The sequence below is a fragment of the Pholis gunnellus genome, assembly GCF_910591455.1.
Source record: "Pholis gunnellus genome assembly, chromosome: 2".
Lineage (NCBI taxonomy): Eukaryota > Metazoa > Chordata > Actinopteri > Perciformes > Pholidae > Pholis > Pholis gunnellus.
In genome coordinates, this window is record NC_136536.1 from 8104470 (window position 1) to 8122828 (window position 18359).

An 18359-nucleotide genomic window follows, 5' to 3' on the forward strand; every position below is an offset into this window, starting at 1 on the left:
TCAAAAAATGCGGTATACAAATACTAAATAATTAGCCTATATATGTATATGAAAAAAACAAAAAAGAAACCAAATTAAACTTTAAAAGAATTACAATTTAAACGAAAGATAACATATTACACTACTTGTATATAGTATGAACCAATCATATGATAATGCAGTAGCAGAAATCAACATTATGTTAAAAGTAATTAACAAATAATGTGATCTCATTTGTAAAATCAGCGCTGGAATGTGTTCGACGGTGCAGCGCATGCAGAACGGGGAGGAATGCCTTGGCCACACCCCCACCTCCCATGCGCCCAATCAGTGATCAGCACGGTTTCAAGGCACCCTCGGAGTCCCAACCGTAGAAAAACAAAGCATCGGATAACAACAAAACTCGTATTTTACATTTAACTGAACACGGGAATCCGTTTTATTGGATCGAAACCGACAGTAGAGGTCGATTCTCTGTGTTTTTCGTGGGCGTTTAGAGCCTTTCGGGCGATGTTGTTTATTTGTAGTAAGGGGGGGCTTGAAACCGCCCTCCCTTGCCCCATTTCCTCGGTTGTTTTCCTTCTCTCGCCTGGATTCTCCATGTTGTTGGTGCAAGAGTGAAGGCTTCGCAGCGACGGGTAGAGGGGGGCTACTCGGCAATACTACCAGTAATAGTAGTGGTAAACCCGAGACGACGGAGCGGACAGAGTCTCATATAGCCTAAAAAAAATACATATCCAAGTGCCTTGCCCCCTCTCCGTGCGGCGGACCTCCGAGAGAAGAAGAAGAAGAAGAAGAAGAAGAAGAAGAAGAAGCAGAAGAAGCAGAAGCGGCGGGCGAATAAAGAAACCAGATAAATCCTACTCTCATCGGGGATTTGTTACTGAGGCGGATGACAAGTTACCTCGGTGAATACTTGAGTTGACTTTTCAATAAAACCCAATGAGGGATGCCCATCAGTGCTCGGGGACAGGATTTGAGGATTTTGAAGGCTCCGTGATTGTCAGATGGAAAGTTCTGTTATCACCCAAGTGCAGAAAGAAGACGTTCAAGTGTCACCGAAAACAGGTGAGATGGGCCCGTGTTCTGTGTGCCTTTTGAGGTATTATTACATCTGCTTCATTTGGTGTTTATTGTTTGGATATTTTCTGAATACTGATCGGTGTATCGAGGGAGCCCGTAGTGCGCCCATTTGACAGTTTGAGCGCTGCGGACGCAGAGCGCGGTCAAAGAGGCGCATTGCCCCCTTTGTTTTTTTACCTTTTACCAAACAAATCTTTAATATTTAGAGGTTATCACTATGAGATACAGAACCATGGAGTCTGCACGAAGCATAATGTGCTTATTTACTAGTACTATTTTTTGACCAGAAGTCGTTTTTCTTCACCTGGAGATTATAAAGATCATACAACTGTTAGAATAGAAATATAAAGCTGAATAACATCCACCAGAAGCTAGATTATAATGTAGATTTGCCACAGCTAAATTGTCCCTTTTACTATTGAATATACGGTCAAGTATAAGTTCATAGTCTCCATTGCGCACTGGGTATGCCATCCAGAGCTTATTGTTGATCCTGTTTTTATCTTTTTGTTTTAATCCTTGTTGCTTCTTAACATGTGGTGTTGTGATTATGGCTGACTTCTTCTCAGTGGTGCTGCTGGTGATCATGGCCACAGCTCTCTCAAAAAAAAACAAGCTGCTGTGTATTTATGTCGATCAGGTTCCAGCTTGTTTGGCACCATCCCATATCCTACTACTACCAGGTACAGCTCGAGGAGCTCGTCTGCCACCACAGGCAGCACTGTAGTACAGTGTAAACCAAGCTGTGTGGTTCATTTATAAACTAAGGTGTTCATATCTTAGTAGTGGTGGTGGTGGGGGGTGTCACACATCAGTGCGTAATGGCACGGAAGACTGCTGCACTGTTCCCAAGTTTGCTTGTATTTTACTTGACGGACAAACAGTACAGTTCCTGTATGAAATCACAATACATGTGAGAGGCGGATATGTGTAAGGGCGTCCAGATTGGCTGTTGATTAACTGAGGGGTTGTGTAGAAATACCAGGTGCCGCGGTGTTGACAGCGGAATGCACAAACACACCCCTCTGCTCACGCCCCATTGTAGCGCCGTTTGAAAGATTTCGTTGTTTTGCACGCTTTCCTCGGGCTTGAAAGGAGCTCTGCTCATTGATTCCTGGCTCGTTAACATCGTGCATATTGCATGATTACACGTTAGACACACATAATGTGTCTTGTCTTTTCCCCTCGCACTGGCTCATTAAATGTCACAAATAGATCTGCGCTGGATTAATCTGCTGTTGTGCCATCCTCTCACATGCAGGGGAGATATAATGTGGTTGTTATGTCATACATGGCCAAATGCTGCCGTCCTGTGGGGAATCAATAGGCTGGCTTACACTGGTTGTCAGGAATCAGGATTCACATTAATCATTTGGAAGATATTGAAGGAATATCAATATTTAATATCGATATTCTTCAGAAAATAGTGTGCAGGACTAATGAAGGACATCTGACGAATGACCAAATCAAGCTCCTTTGTCTGTTAAAGATGGTGTTGTGTAACATATGTGTCTGCATTATGTCTTCTGAGCACTGAGGGTCAGCATGGAGATTATTAGGAGTAAATCTCTTTCTCTCTCTTTATCCACAGTCCCTCTTTCTAGTAGTGTTTACTACGATGAAGGTGTATTGATGGGTATAAATTATGTTTTACAAGTCCTCACATGAAACACACTCGAGGGAACTTGCAGGAATGTTTCTCCCTTTCTCTAACTGCAAGTCTTGTGTGGGTCTGGGACACTCCTGGTTATGGTGACTGATCAAAGACCCGCACAGAGCATTGAGGTGTGACTGCTTGTCCGGCTGACTGACTGACTGTCTGTTCTGGCTAGCTTCAGGCAGCCCTGGAAGGTCTTGGGAGTTTAAAATGGTTGGAATGTTTTCTGTCTGTGTTTTCTGTCGAAGGTAGTGCTGAAAAAGTGTGGGTTTTCCCGCCCTCTGTGATTATATAACATGTACCAGCCATTTCCAGCAGCAGCAGCAGAGGCAGGCGCATTAAAAACAGATTTCAAATGCGTGCTGTGGACGGATGGATGGATGCCTTTTAGGAAAGGGGAAGCTCTTACATGTAGCTCATAACTAATTATATTGAATTTAAATCATATTTGTCATCTATTTCCATATAAAAAGATTTGTTTAGTGATTACCTGTAGTGTATTTGATGTGTGCTTCACTTGGTTTCCTCATGAAAGTCTCTCTTTCTTTCTTTCTTTCTTTCTCTCTCTCTCTGTGTGTTAACAGGCCAGGTGAGCCGGTCTGCCCTGAAACAGCCTCGGAGTTGCAACATCTTCAAAGCGCTCTTCTGTTGCCTCCAAGCTCAGGATGGCCCCAAACCACCACCACCAACACCACCTCCCCCCCACCAGGCCTTGCTGGAGTCACACGAAAATGGGACGGTTGTCAAGGTAACACTATTCTTATTCCAGCAATGTTTCACATCACTGAAGACCTCTGTTCAGTCTGATTTTTGTTTATGTAAGATTTCACTTCCTTGTCACACACACGCACGCACACGCACGCACACGCACGCACACACACACACACACACGCACACACACACACACACTACCTGTATGTTTGAATAGTTTGGCCATTGCTTATTATTGTCTTCAAGCATTATTTTTTTTACAAGTGCGCACTAAAACCACTACTGCACCTGCTCTGAACATCTTGAAAGCTAACCGCAACTGTCTGCGGATATGGAATCACTTTGATGTTCACACTTGATCCTCCAAGGAAGATAAGAACGACAGAGCGACGATCAATCCTTTTAGGCAGACGGCGCGCAGAGAATGGCGTATTGTGTGCCTCGTAATTGCTGAGGTGGAGAAAAAATAAATAAAGCCTTGAGCGCCTGCTGCACTCGGCCGGCCACGCTGGTGAACGCTGTCAGCCCGATTAGAGCTTCAGTAGCATGTAAGGGGCATTTTAATGAGATGCCATGTTTGTTCACGTTGAGGAGTGTCCTCCAGCGTCAGGAGCAAACAGGAAGCAGCATCTGTGGGGGCCTGGTTATTGTCTGGATCCAAAATGAAACATTGGCGCTGATCGGGTTATGTTGCATTGCGTTGATTAGTTGGTGAAATGATATTCCTGCTCATGTATGTTATTTGTCGTCAACATTATTTAATATGTTGATGATTAAGTTCAGATTGGCTGTGCTCATCAAGAGCCTAGAATGAAACAATATTAACAAATCTGAAAATGAGATTACATCAAGCTAATGTGTTCTCCCTGCAGGTGAAGGTCTACAGATGCTTTTGGGAAATATAATGAAAGACATAAATATGCTAATCCTAAAGATATGCAGCATAGACGATATTATCGTAAATAATGAGGCTCGCTCCTTCATCCACGCGTACATGCAGCTCTAAAACTGAGTCAAATTTCCCAGAGGGGAAATGAACCGGCCACGGTCTGATTATCATATGAATCAGTGTACTATCAGGGCTAATAATGCTCCTTAGGTGTAAACAAAGCGCAACACAAATGATATAGGTGAGTGTTGGACAGTACCATTAAAAGTCTTCTTGTGTCTTCTTAGGAGCCTGAACCTAGCCTCCTGCCTGAGGTGGAGGCCCAGGACCAAGGGAAGCTATGCGTGGTCATAGACCTGGATGAGACCCTGGTGCACAGCTCATTCAAGGTACCAAAGCAAAGAAACCTTTCACTTGGCCACCAAATAAGCTCATTGTCAATGCTTCATTTTAGTGTGTTTAGTATTTTTGTGTAGTTTGAGTGAAAGCTCCTTCTGATTCACCAGACGTATCCAACATCGGGTAAATGTTTATTTACGTTATAACGGCAGCTTGCAGCAGTGGTGCATTGGTCTGTGATGATTTTTTCTGAATGTTTCTTCTCTAAAACCATCACATGTGCTTGAGGAACATCAAGTGAATTACATTCTGTTTGTGTAGGCTCTTCACTGTGATTTATGGCCGCGGTGTGCAGCCTGCGTCTAAGTGTTCAGTTGTTATGTAACGCCATGTGAACGTACACAGCCGACCAACTCCCCCTGTGCTCTCCCCCTCCAGCCTATTAGTAATGCAGACTTCATCGTGCCTGTGGAGATAGAGGGGACCTTACACCAGGTAAAATGCTGTGTGTGAGTGTGTTTGCTGTGGAGGAGTTTGTGTGTGTGTGTGTGTGTGTGTGTGTGTGTGTGTGTTGATGTGTTTGCAGCGTTTGCTGAGCTGAAAAAAGGGATGGGTCTTGTAACTGATCAGCCAGGTTTTGTTCTGACGGGCGTACGGAGCCCTCTACTGGCCAGATGTTGAACAGGGAAGAGAAAGTGGAAGTGGATGCATCAGCATGGAAATGAGTCGTTTCAGCCCCGGTTCATCTAAAATGTCATATTAAGTGATGCAGTACATGTTACTGCCTCTGTGAAGATGTTGTAAAGTGCTCAGCTAGCACATTGTGTTGGACCATTTCTTCAGCTTCTCACTAGTGGACATGTGGAAATGTAATTAACTTAAGGCTCCCAGGAATGACATTTCTATCCGTAGGGAAGCATCCACCGTGGGCCTCGGCCTGGTTCAAGTAATCCAGGATAGGCTGGTTAACACTGGCACGGCCTATTCTTGATTACTTGTTTCAGGAACTGGCTGTTTGCAGCTGACGGACAGAAGACGGAAGTTCATGGGACAAATGTGACAGAAGACATGTAAATTCCATTTAAATAGTCCTGCTGGTGGGACTGTTTACTAATGGTGTGTTTGGGTTACAGGTGTATGTACTGAAGAGGCCGTACGTGGATGAGTTCCTGCAGAGAATGGGAGAGTTGTTTGAATGTGTGCTGTTTACAGCCAGTCTCGCAAAGGTACAGTACACCAGAACCTGAAACAGATCCCAAAATAGACACTTTGTATTCTGCACCAAGTATTTTTTGTTCAGATGTTTGATGTCATGTCAGATTTATCAGACGTTTTTCTGCTTTTTCTTGCCTTGTAGTGTGATAGCAGCTGCTTAACATGCTGTTAGTCACCTTAGTAGACGCCCTGCTCATGTTTAAAGCTATAGTTTGTTTACTGGAGCCGCTTGCATCAACTCCTTTTAAATTCTCACTGGAGATTTAAGCTTAAATACATTAAAATGGGTTTCCCCACGCACACAAAATAGTTGTAAATATATCATATTTATTGCTGCATAGCTAACTGAACCAACTGATAAAAGCTAATGTTAGCTTGCTAACGTGTATTAATATTTACTTAGAACGTAAATGTGACTTTACAACACAAATGTAGCTGGTGCAACCTAATCCAGATGAATGTATTTTTTGGGACGTGTGATGTTTTAGCTATTTGCTGTTAGAAATAAACATCCACCATATTAGTTGACAGTGCTTCATTAGTCCAACCTGCTCTTCCCCTCACCTGCTCCCCGCCTCCCTTGGCCTCCGTCAGTATGCAGACCCAGTGACAGACCTGCTGGATCAGTGTGGTGTTTTCCGGACCCGGTTATTCCGGGAATCTTGTGTATTCCACCAGGGCTGCTATGTCAAAGATTTGAGCCGCCTGGGCAGAGATCTCCAAAAAACCCTCATCCTGGATAACTCTCCTGCCTCCTACATCTTCCACCCTAATAATGCTGTGAGTTTTTATCTGCTTCTGTCAGATATCATGCACCTCCTTCCAATGTCGAGATCTTATTTTCCCAAATGTTTCGACAAGATTTTCTCCAGGCCTCAAGCTTGATGAGAAGCATCTGGCAATGTGAGATTAGCTCTTACAAACTGATAAATCACACAAAATGAAAATGAAAGCAGATTTAGTCCTCGATGTTTTGAGAATTATAAGGAGCATTTTAGGTTGACACGGGTTACAGGGTTCGTTTACAGCAGCGTAAACGGGCTATGGCTGGGGTGGGTATTTCCTTTTTTGATATCCTTTGAGCTCTTCGCAGGCGCCTCTTGTGACCAGTATCAATGATGCTCAGTAGATGGGTACCAATGATGATCTGGGCGGTTTTAATCACCCGCTGTAGAGCCTTACAGTCGTGGGCCGGGCACATCCGTTGCTCCTCTGTAAAAGTTAACAAGAACTTCTTGGCCCTCTCGATTTATCTTTTTGTTAGTAATATACAAAATAGTGTAGAGTTACAAAATAGTGAGAAATACCCACTATGATACCATCAAATGTCTTGTTTTGTCCTACCCAAATTTTGGCTAAAACTACTTTATTGATATCATAATTGTTGCTGAATATTTCAATTAAAATCCTGATTTATAAAACCGTACACTTGCACATGCAAGACACATTTAGGAGAGATTAAAATTGTGTGCCTCTGGCTACATTTGCTTGTGTTTTTCAGTTCAGAACTTTGGCAGTTGTGAAACTTTGATTCACAGCCGCCAGGTGCAGGTCATATGTGATTTATTTTAATTTTAAAAGCCGACAGTTTGTGAGTGACTGTTTGTTTTTCGACAGGTTCCCGTGGTGTCATGGTTTGATGACGTGGATGACGCTGAGCTGCTCAACCTTCTGCCTGTGTTTGAGGAACTTAGCCAAGCTGATAATGTTTACACCCAGCTGGACCAGCTTCGTGGACATTAAGCTCTCAGTGGACCCGCTCCTCAGCTCCAGCTTAAGACTTCTTCAGCTACAATAGAACCTTCTATTGACAATAGATGCTAGAGTTTTCAGACGTTGTCCTCCTTGCCTCTGCACAAAATCCTCTGTTTAGAAAGTTGTATTAGCGTGAGGGGGGGGTTAAGGAAATCCTTAGCCTGAAAAACACAATGTGTTTGGCTCAGCTGAGACTATAGATCGCAATCTGAGGCCTTTCCTCTGAACCTCAGTGCTGATTATTGACAACCACTATTTGAAAGAGCGGGAATCAACAACCAAAGCAATCCCATCACACGCACTCCAGTTACAATATTAAAGTGGTTATTTTGCCAAAGCAGAAGCCTGCCTGCCCTGACTTGACTTTTGGACTTTTTTTTTTTTTTTTTTTTTTCATTCTTGTGCCTTTCATGGAACAACAACAAAAAAACAAAAAACATCAGCTCTTTTTTTAAATTTCCACCAGATTTTATACATTTATTGATTTCATTTTATAGGTTGTTTTGTAAGGAAATCTATTTTTAAACGGTGAACGTGGTTCCTCTATGCAACCCAGTTCTGTGTGTACATGGACAGTACCTCCTAAGTAGCCAGTCAATAATTGCATTCAACAGATGTAAACATTACTGTAGCCTTATTTACCTTGGGAGCAGCAAAACAAAAGTATATTTCACTTTTTTGTACTATAAATATAATTTCTACAAACCATGCAAATATACGTCATTAGTGGTCGGATTAGTATTTGGTATAAGTTAAGTAAACAGGGTGAAATCTTGTCTTTGATGGTCCGTTGAAAGCAGACACACTGGAATATGTTGGCACATAGGACGACCAGAAATGCCAGTTTTCATTCGAGGTTTAATAATAACTCGTTTGTTGCTATGTTTTTCTTTTATTACTATATGACAAACAACTTGCACTTGTTTTATATTGACAGTGCTGAAAGTAAAAACTGTGCCTTTTGAAATCCGGACAGAGAATGGTGTTCTGCCTGAGAAGAGATTTGTAGGCCTACACACTCTGATGTGTCATGCTGAGCGTGAGAAAACACTGTCAAGAGCAAGTGTAATGCCGTGCGGCTGTGGTACTTGCAGTGCAACACTTGAAATATCAAATTTTTTAGCATGTGTGAGTGTTTTTTTTCTATATTTATTGGCCAAAAATCTGTATTGTCCAGTACTTCTTAATGCTTAACATTGTTTTGTAATCCATTTGCCTACTTTGAGGCTGGCCTTGTGTTTTAACTGTTTAATCTGTGCCTAAAAATCACACGTTTTGCTGTCAAAGTTCAAAGATAAGTCAAAACTTAAGCAGTTAAATCAAATAAACAAATAGATGTAAATCCAAGATTCAATCATGCAAGAACACGTTTTCTTTTTCCATTTTTTATTCAGTACAACAGATATTTTGTGGGGTGTGTTTCCTGGGTAATATGGTTTTTCTATGATGTTCAATGTCTGATGCAATTATTGCCTGCATGTTAACGACTAAAATATGACAATGAAATTGTACCAGTTGTGATGACCAAAAGTATTTGTTTAAACAGTCACAATTTGTCTTTGTCTATCAGAATAAATCAAACACTCATTTTGTCTACCCAATCTGACCAAAACTCTAAAAGACAAGGTGCTACCAGTTTTTATTTTATAATAAAAATCGGTTATATTGTACAGTTTTTGTATGTGTTTTTCTCCCCGGTGACACTAAAGGACAAGGAATACATTTTAGTATATGTCCTCTTATACAACAATTAAGTATCTTTTTAACGCAATCTTAAATACATGTTGTTCTACTCACATCTTTGGGTTACTACAGTACTAGAGAAAAAGTAAATAAAAAATATTTTTTTCATCCATCTCTCAAATACTTATATTTTCAATCTGTAGTGGTGGAATTTACTCAAATAATGTACTTTTTATGCTACTTATACTTCTTCAGAGACAACTGTTATTCTTTTTTACCCCACTATATTGATCTGACAGCTATAGTTACTTTTCATTTTAAGATTTGTGATAGAAAGCCCAGGATATGAAATCCAGCAGTAAACAAAGCAGTTAGTTTGGCATTATGATATTAAGGCATTGCAAGAAATAGATCACACTTTGGAAAATAATAATAATACAATAGAAAGGAAAACAATAGTTATAACAACTGATTCATTAAAATAAGTTGTAATAATATGAATACAACAACAATAATACTATTAATTGCAAAATGTTCTTGCCTTCATATCAAAGAAAAACGAAACCTCTAACCCATAACAGTTGAGTGAAAATATTTATGTTGCATCTCGTTGCATCATGTTAGTAATGATTCATCAAGATTCATACTCACTTAAACTACGAATCTATTTATTTTAGTTTGATTGTTTCACAGAAGAGCTTAAACCTGGTCTTTGAATCACAGCGTTTATAAAACAGTGAGGTCGAAGTTGCAAACTGCTTAACAAACATGAAAGTTGTTGTTTTTTCCCCGTTTGAAATGGTGCAGTTAAATTTATGGGTCGGCCATTTTAGGTGTAACGGGGACATTACTCGATGACACACCAGGAAGTATCTTTTAATAAAAAAGGTTTCTTAACAATGTATTGGGACAACCCACAACTTTGGCTCAACGTTCAGTGATTGTAATATAGACGACTTGTTGATTTATTTATAAAATAACCGTATTTCACACACGGGAATGGGGGACTACGGTTTTCTGGGCGTGGCTATTGTGACGTCATCAAGCCACTGACACGTACAGCAGGAAGAAGAACGGCAGCCAAACTGTTTGTTAGCTGGTTAGCGGAGTAAGCAAAGGTAAGCGCTAGTGTTAGCATATTGTGCTAATAGCTTCGGTGTTATGGTATTAATAGTAACTGTTAGCTGTAACAGTGCTGGCGCTATCTGCTTGAGAATAAATGAGACGTCGAATTGTGTTACCTGAAACGTCCGCGTAGTTAGCCAAGCTGCTCGGTATTTAGCTAACTGTTAGCTAAGCAACGCTTAGCTGTTAATATGATATCCTCATACGACAATCATAGTGTTGGGCTGTTGCTCGATTCTCCTGTTTCTAACAACGTGTTTAACGTTAATCAAGTTGAGTTGCTTTTGATTGTGTTGCCAGATAACGGCAATGTCGTTAACACGAGTTGAGAATATGTTATTAGAGAAGCTTGTTAGCGTGTTAAAGCAGTCAGCGCTTATCAGTTAGTGATAACCTGTTGTGCAATTTAATGTCGCAAACCGCACACGAGAGAACCTAACGGCAAGGGTTTTCTGCCAGATATCTCCTTAAGTTCAGGTTACAAACCTACTTGGTGAGGCTTAGAAGCAGTTGATATTGTGTGTTTAAAAATAAACCATTTCTGGCAGAAAGCTCCTAATGGCAACTGTCTTCCATGAGGTTTTTAAACTGCGCACCTTTAATAAGCGACATGCTTGGAAGCAGTATTCAGGTTATTTTAACTTAGTCTAACTAAGTAAGGGTAGCGATGCACATTACCGTAATACTTAAAAGTGTAACTGCTTCATTGAAAATCGTGGTTAAGTCAAGTGAAAGTATATCAATGTTAATCATAGAATGCATCACGCATTGCCAGTGTTGTGTTATTGGATGATAGATATTGATGGTATACTGTTGGGTAGTTAAATCCACCATATTGTAACTGTTCCTGTGTTTAAACATTCTTAATATTAAAAGTAGCACCAAATGTAAATACAATTTTGAGGTACTTTTCTTGAGTAAGTGTAGCTATTTCTCCCCACTACTGATCTTTAACAAATGACACACCTGTGCTACCTTTGAATGCTGCAGTTATAGTTAAATAAAACAGCTTTGATTCTACCGGTGAAACTGGAGCTCAAGTGTAATTATGTGTGTTTCTGTTCAGCTGTCTTCGTCCAAGAATCTCTCTTCAGTTCTCGAGCCCTGGTTCCATCATGAACGTGTTTGACCGCAACATCAACTTTGACTCCCTCTTCAAGTTCTCCCAAATGTGCGTAAGCATGCAGTAGATCGCTATCTCAGTCACATACTTGTATCCACAATAACTCAAGCGGCTTTTTTTTTCTTTCTGTAGATCTCATTCCACCCAGGTGCACTTGAAGAATGTGTACTCCAGCCTGGCACTCTGTATGTTTGTGGCTGCAGCTGGCTCCTACGTCCATGTTGTCACACGTCTCTTTCAGGTAACGCTAACAAGATGCTACAGAGTCTACTTGTCCAGGTTGATCCTGTATGTCTATGCAAATAGTGCCCTTAGGCAAAGCACTGACACAAATACTTTGTCCTACTGAATCTAACCCACTTGGTGCTTTTTTAGATACCTGGTTGTTGCAATCATGCACTGCAGATAAATATGTCATAGTTTGATTTATAGATAATTACATTTTGAACAAAGTTGGTAAGCTACCCAGAACTTCTCTTTAATTAATTTAGTTGATGTTTTAAACAATAGCCACATCAATTAAATAATGAGTTTCTGTGAAATGTGGTGCATCTTCCCTGAAAGTTAAGTTTTCATTGTAAGAAAGTGTATTTATATTTGTCTAAGATTTTAGTGGCGATGGTCTTTCATTTTGGTGATATATCTGCCTCCACTGTAAACAGTGTGAAACACGCACTATTTAGGGATTTACAGTTTTAGAAGATGGTGAGTGTATTTTGGATAACTGACTGAAAGTGAAATTCCTCTTTTTCACTTCAGTTATATTTATGTATCCTAGGTTAGAAATAGGTTAGAAGTGACATAAAAGTTAAAAGTAAAACTGATACTTTTATATTGTGTTCTCCTTTTATATCGGGGCTGGTAGCACATGTCAAAGTATTCGTCTGTAATTTAAATCAGAATGACCATAAGATGTTACGTGATGAGACAGAAAAAGGCCTTTCAGACGAGTTCTCTCTTATCTTAACGTCTTACTGTGAAGGAACCAGACAGCTATAGTTTCAGTGACGTTACCCACACATGCAATGGTTGCTCCATCTTCACCGTGTGGCCTTGTTCTCAGGGAGGTGTGCTGTCTGTGCTCGGCTCCTTGGGGATGATGTTTTGGCTTGCCATGACGCCACACAACTCTGAAACGGAGAAGAAGAGACTGGCTATCCTCGCAGGATTCGCCTTCCTCACAGGTAAGCTACCTGATGTTACAGGTACAGGTGTCACGTAGCATGCAAACCCTGCTGTCTTTGTTCATTTACGGTCATGTCGGAGTCTATAAGCAGCGCTTTCCTTCTCCAGGTGTTGGCCTTGGCCCCACACTGGACTTTGTCATCGCTGTCAATCCGAGGTATGTGGGAAGTCACTCAGTGTATAACGCTTGCACATTAACTTTTAGTCAGCTAGCTGCCAGCTGTTTAACATTATAAAACTAAACGGCAATGAGAAGATAATTGTGTGATGATTAGTATCTCTGTCAGTCTGTACACATATCATTGAAAGTGGTCATTTACTGAAATCTTCCATTTTGTTCTGGTTCTTTTCTCAGCATCATCCTGACGGCTTTCATGGGAACCTCTGTGATTTTCATCTGCTTCACTCTCAGCGCTCTCTATGCCAAACGCAGGAGCTACCTGTTCCTTGGAGGTAAAGGCTGTTTCTAAACACTGTGACCCGTTACACTGTCTGCTTCTCGTCTCAACCATCTACAGCAATACTTACATTTTACCCATTTGACTTCTTGTAAGGCACCCTGATGTCTGGCCTTTCCCTCCTCTTCCTGATGTCTGTGATGAACATGTTCTTCGGATCCGTGATGCTGTTTAAGGTAGCTGACCCAAGTGGCACCATTCCTCACTCAACCATTGATCAGCTGTGTCATTGTCTTGGTGTTAATCATGTTCTTCACTTGTTCTGACAGGCACACATGTACCTCGGGCTGCTCATCATGTGCGGCTTCGTCCTGTTTGACACTCAGCTCATCATTGAGAAAGCAGAGAATGGAGACAAGGACTACATCTGGTGAGGAACATTTTCTCATAACCAAATACCATGTGAATGCATCGTTAGCATCAGTTCCTAAAAGTAAGTAATGACGGGTCCAAATATCAGAGCAGCCACCTGAGCTCAGCCCTTAGAAAATGAATGGAGACATTTAATAGCCAGATGCTCTTATTTGAGAGATATTGAATGATGTATGGTCATTTGTTTCCCCTCAAAAGCATATGATACGATTCTGAAGCATACTCTGGTATACTTTATTTCTTTTAAGGCACTGCGTGGACTTGTTCCTGGATTTCATCACCATCTTCAGAAAACTCATGGTCATCCTCGCCATGAATGACAAGGTACGGAATTCTATCCTTTTTTAATTTTTTGTAAATTTAATGGATAAGTCTCGTCATATTTAGTGTTTTCCTTATTGTCAACACATCCAATGAAAAGACCAAAGGCAACCATGAAGTGATCCTATTAACACACGTTGTGTGTGTGTGTGTGTGTGTGTGTGTATCCAAAGCCTGATATATATTTTAGACCTCTGTGCCATAGAGCTCAGTTGTAAATATAAAAAAAACAAGATTGAGCCACACTGTTGCACTCGGTGACGGATTATTTTGACACAATCCCACATATACCGCCCTGCTGCCGGAGATACTCACGAATACATAGATCCATGCCTGAAAATAGTTCCCCGCACTTTCATTATTTACCCGTTTGAGTAGCATTGACACTATGGAGGCCAGATGTTTTAGGAACTTACTGAGCCTTTTTTTAAATGTACTCGCCCCCAGCTGAGTGTGAACGCACCATTAGTCTTTAATGCATTTTACGGCTGTTGTTTTTTCAAACAGTACTGTAGATTCAATGTTTTGAACTGCTTGGCTCCCCAAATCAGAACAGAAACAACATATTGTCTTATTTAGTTCAAGTAGAATCTATCCAAACAGATGCTTTGGCTTTTATTGGCTGGGGTTTAGATATGAGACTTCTCCCTCCTCCGCAGTACGGTGGTTGTGAGGGGAAGTTAGTTTGTGTTGTGATCCTCTGAATTAAACTAGCTGACTGTATATAGAGCAGATACACTAGCTCCACCTACAACAGTAAAATGCTGCGTCATTGTTAACAATCTGATAATGTCAGATATAATAATCGGAGTAATACTTTCACAGTTTGATACGTCAGAGTACATTTTGCTTGTAATAGTTCAGTACTTTTATTTTAGATTTTGCATGAGAGACTTGTAATGCAGTATTTTTTACAGTGTTGGTGTTTTTACTGAAGTAAAGAGTCTTAGTTCTTCTTCAGTCACAGTTTGGAAAGTTGTCATCGCTCAAAAGCAATCAATCAACACGCACTCTGTAACCACATCTATACCACCAGAGTGAAGTGGAAAATGTGTTTTGGCTTTCATAACATTTAATTTCTAAGATGAATATGCTTTTGTCTTACAACTCTGATTATTTGTCTGTTTTTCAGGAGAAGAAGAAGGAAAAGAAGTAAAGAACGTTTGGATAATTAAAGTCTGAAGAGGCACAATGTGCAGCGCACTTGGTGCTTTTCACTTTCTGTCTTCATTTATTGAATTAACTCCTATGTGGTCTTATATTATTGAAATTTGTTTTGATTTACTTTTCAAACTTTCAACAACAGTTGAATGTAAGTTTATGGTAAACTAATGCTAGTCCCCGTCATGGCTGTGAATGGAGAATTAGACTAATGCTGCAGTGAACATGCTTGGCCTGTAGAGGGGAGCGTTGCCCTGTGAAGACTTCTGGAAGCTGAGCAGCACTTAATGAACATACTCATTATTTAGTGCCATAAATGAATGACATGATGGGCTCTTTTCTAGTGGGTCATGTCAGCTTCTGAGGCTAATCCTTGTTTTTATTTGAAGTTATTTAATTTCAGTCGTTGATTTGCTTATTGTTTTAGTTTTCCTCCATTCTCTTTAGTGGAGTGTCATAAGATATGGTGTCCCATGATTTTGACAACAGATTACCCCCTTTGAGAAATTTCCCCGTCATTGTTTTTGTCCCGACTAATTTTTGTTTTGAGACCAACATTTTGAGTAAGAATGGTGAAGCCTGGTAACACTGACACAAACCCTAAAGGCCCGTCGGAGTCATGGTGGTCTACACCAACTCATTCCGACGGACTTTTGGGGTTTCGGGTGTCGTCGGCTGGAGGAGGAGGAAGAGTCGGTGCCATCTGTCTTCATCTTGGATAGCAGGCGAGTTGTTCAGGCCTCTCCCGGTGTAAGTTTCTCTAAACATCTGTTGTCTAGAAAGTAGTTTGCCAAATGATGTGATGTTAACCTTTACGATTTTTTGAAAGTGTATACTGTGAAGAATTTATTTTATGGATGTAAAATTTAAACTAATAATTTGATACATTTGCTCAAATAAATGTGTTGAACGTATTGGAATGAAGTGATTGTTTTCATTCTGGCTACCAATGATAACAGTGATGGAAGATATTGCCATTAAATATAGTGATACCTGTCAAAACTACTAATTATAAGTAATAGTTCTGCATTTAAAATGTGTTGATTTGAAGACATCAACTTGGCCATTGAGAATTTGTGATGGGCGTTTGATAGATTACATGATTATTAAAAAAAACTCAGAATATTAATGAAAACTTAAGTTGCATTCCTAAAGATGTTGCTTAAAGGAACGGTGAGAAACATTTAGGTGGATCTATTGGCAGAAATGGAATATTCTACATACCTTTGAAGTAAAAGTACTATTAGTGTATTATCAAAATGTACATGGTGTAGTACACATACTTTTACTGCAGAAAATGCTCTTATGAGGTTATTACTGATGCATTAATGTTTAAGGGAATATAGTTGTTTATACATAGTTGGGTTGTTTAATCTACCACAATATCAGATTCAGTTTTTTATGGTTTTAGTAAAATCTTACATTAACTATTTCCAATTTATACTGTGTAGTTTCTACTCCACAATTCAGAGGGAAATATTGTACTTCTACTGCACTACATTTATGAGACGTCTTTAGTTTAAGATTAACAAAGCAACTCACAAAACTACTAGATTTTTAAATATAGATAAATCAATATGTGGAGTGGAAAGAAGTGAACTTCCCACAACGCTGTACCTCATTGCCGCATTAGCTGCTACTGGCATAACATCGCCAACAAAACGTTCTGCGTGTGAGTTGCATTATGGGTAATGTAGGTTTCTGACAGACAAGGAATGTGTCGAATAAATAATACAATATCCGTTTCTGCTAAATTGGTGGAGTACTCTGAGTACAAATGTCTCTGCATTGTAACAAAGCGCTTAAGTAAATGCACTTTCCACCTGTTATGTGTCTGTAATTGAGTCGACCGGCCAAAATAACTGCTTCACACAGAAGTAAATCAAAACATTTTAATTAGAAAGTTGAAAAACGGCAGTAGGTACATAGGACCTCTATTGGCTAGGGAACGAACAGCAACGGAGATGTTGAAATACAAGATATGAACATAATCTACTAAGCGAAGAGACTGCAATTTCACAGAAAGATTACAAAAAGAAAATAAGATGACTGCAAATGATGTACATTTAAAATAAATAAATAATAGAAATACATATTCATTGAATAGTGTAGCCATTTCTCTTATCTATGTTATTATTGCTGGTATATATTACCTTTAAATGTATTATGATTTAAAACAGACATTTTCTGACAACCTTCAATCGGTCACAAAACGATATCAACATGTTCAATAAAATCGTTTGTACATTTAAAATCGTGATGCATGAGTTAAGCAATTAAGAATCACAGACATTAACATTCATTTTTTTTAAGGAGCTCAATGTTTTTTCTGTTTTTTTTTTTTCAATACATTATGTGATGAAATGTCGTCCAGAACAGAATGGATGTATTGATGCAGATCGTCGGCGATTGAACTGATCGGCTCTTCCTTGATGCACGACGACGATCTGTCTACCAAGATGATTCAAAACAAAAGACGAAGTTGCTGAACAACTACCAGGAGTGACAACTTTTGTGCTAACCATTAGCATAGCCATGCGTTTTGTAGTCCTCTATACATGAATTAAAGAGTGTCCACTGAAGAGTCTGATTGTGAAAAAGGTGAACAACCTATATGACTTGGGGGGGAGGGGGGGGGACTTTTGGCTTCATGTTTATAGGAAATCCTGAGGAGAAGTCTATTGATCTCTTTCCAGTTGCAACAGAGAAACAGCTGATGAGAAAGCATCACCACAATATGCTTGCGAACATCTACAGAGCACAGTTTCTCTTCTTTAAAGATGGCGGTGGATCAGCAGCAGCCAGGAGACATGTTCAGAGCGGGGCTGTGTCTTATTGTCTGTGGTAAAGATGAGCTCCTCTCCGTCCTCCCCAATCCTTGGCCGGATCATCCTTGGCTTCCGCAGGACGACAGACTGTCGTACAGAGAATCGCTGAGGGACTCGGGGGTTTCCAGGACCTGAGGGCGGCTCGGGGAGAGAGCTTCCTCCGGCCGCTCCCTGAGCAGCTCCAGCCCGGCCTCCCTGCTCATCTCGGGGACGCTGGGAGTCCGAGTCTTCCCCCTGCGGATCATCCCCGTCTGGGCCGGGACGGGCAAGCTGCCTGGGTCGACAACCCGGCTGGAGGAGGGACCGCCGGCCTTCATGCTCTGAAAGGGGACGCACAATGGGGTGAGAAACATTTTAGGTCATGTCTTTCGTCTTATGTAAACGCCTTTAGGTGCAAAAAAAAGAAAACAAAAGTGGGTTACATAAAGCATACAACTGTGAATCTTTAATGAATACTCAGCTGATTAATAATTTC

General features: G+C 40.4%; 3 protein-coding genes across 3 annotated transcripts in view; 2 read left to right on the forward strand and 1 right to left on the reverse strand.

The window, feature by feature from the left end:
- The first annotated feature begins 350 nt into the window (after window positions 1-350).
- On the forward strand, window positions 351-9298 carry ctdsp2 (CTD (carboxy-terminal domain, RNA polymerase II, polypeptide A) small phosphatase 2). The gene is made up of 7 exons (XM_079178800.1): window positions 351-1047; window positions 3304-3467; window positions 4607-4708; window positions 5097-5153; window positions 5792-5884; window positions 6468-6653; window positions 7491-9298. The coding sequence occupies exons 1-7, from the start codon at window positions 987-989 to the stop codon at window positions 7614-7616; spliced, it is 789 nt and encodes a 262-aa protein (XP_079034926.1). The 5' UTR covers window positions 351-986; the 3' UTR covers window positions 7617-9298.
- A 1029-nt stretch (window positions 9299-10327) lies between these two features.
- Window positions 10328-15970, forward strand: tegt (testis enhanced gene transcript (BAX inhibitor 1)). The gene is made up of 10 exons (XM_079181898.1): window positions 10328-10429; window positions 11503-11607; window positions 11692-11800; window positions 12623-12743; window positions 12853-12901; window positions 13100-13197; window positions 13299-13378; window positions 13472-13572; window positions 13823-13898; window positions 15028-15970. Exons 2-10 carry the CDS (start codon window positions 11552-11554, stop codon window positions 15049-15051), a joined length of 714 nt encoding a protein of 237 aa, XP_079038024.1. The 5' UTR covers window positions 10328-10429; window positions 11503-11551; the 3' UTR covers window positions 15052-15970.
- Window positions 15971-16990: 1020 nt separating this feature from the next.
- nckap5l (NCK-associated protein 5-like) overlaps window positions 16991-18359 on the reverse strand; it is a 36408-nt gene continuing 35039 nt past the window's right edge. The window contains exon 13 of the mRNA XM_079183059.1: window positions 16991-18204. Coding sequence (XP_079039185.1) covers window positions 17944-18204 — 261 coding nt within the window. The 3' untranslated portion in view covers window positions 16991-17943. The remainder of the gene's footprint in view (window positions 18205-18359) is intronic.

What these genes read in the sequence shown, in the direction of transcription:
- ctdsp2 (XM_079178800.1), top strand. Translation starts at nt 987, where the DNA reads ATGGAAAGTTCTGTTATCACCCAAGTGCAGAAAGAAGACGTTCAAGTG. An exon ending in TTACAGCCAGTCTCGCAAAG is followed by an intron (nt 5,885 to 6,467) that starts GTACAGTACACC and finishes GGCCTCCGTCAG; the next exon opens with TATGCAGACCCAGTGACAGA. An exon ending in TCTTCCACCCTAATAATGCT is followed by an intron (nt 6,654 to 7,490) that starts GTGAGTTTTTAT and finishes GTTTTTCGACAG; the next exon opens with GTTCCCGTGGTGTCATGGTT.
- tegt (XM_079181898.1), top strand. Translation starts at nt 11,552, where the DNA reads ATGAACGTGTTTGACCGCAACATCAACTTTGACTCCCTCTTCAAGTTC. An exon ending in CTCTTCAAGTTCTCCCAAAT is followed by an intron (nt 11,608 to 11,691) that starts GTGCGTAAGCAT and finishes TTCTTTCTGTAG; the next exon opens with ATCTCATTCCACCCAGGTGC. An exon ending in TCCTCGCCATGAATGACAAG is followed by an intron (nt 13,899 to 15,027) that starts GTACGGAATTCT and finishes TCTGTTTTTCAG; the next exon opens with GAGAAGAAGAAGGAAAAGAA.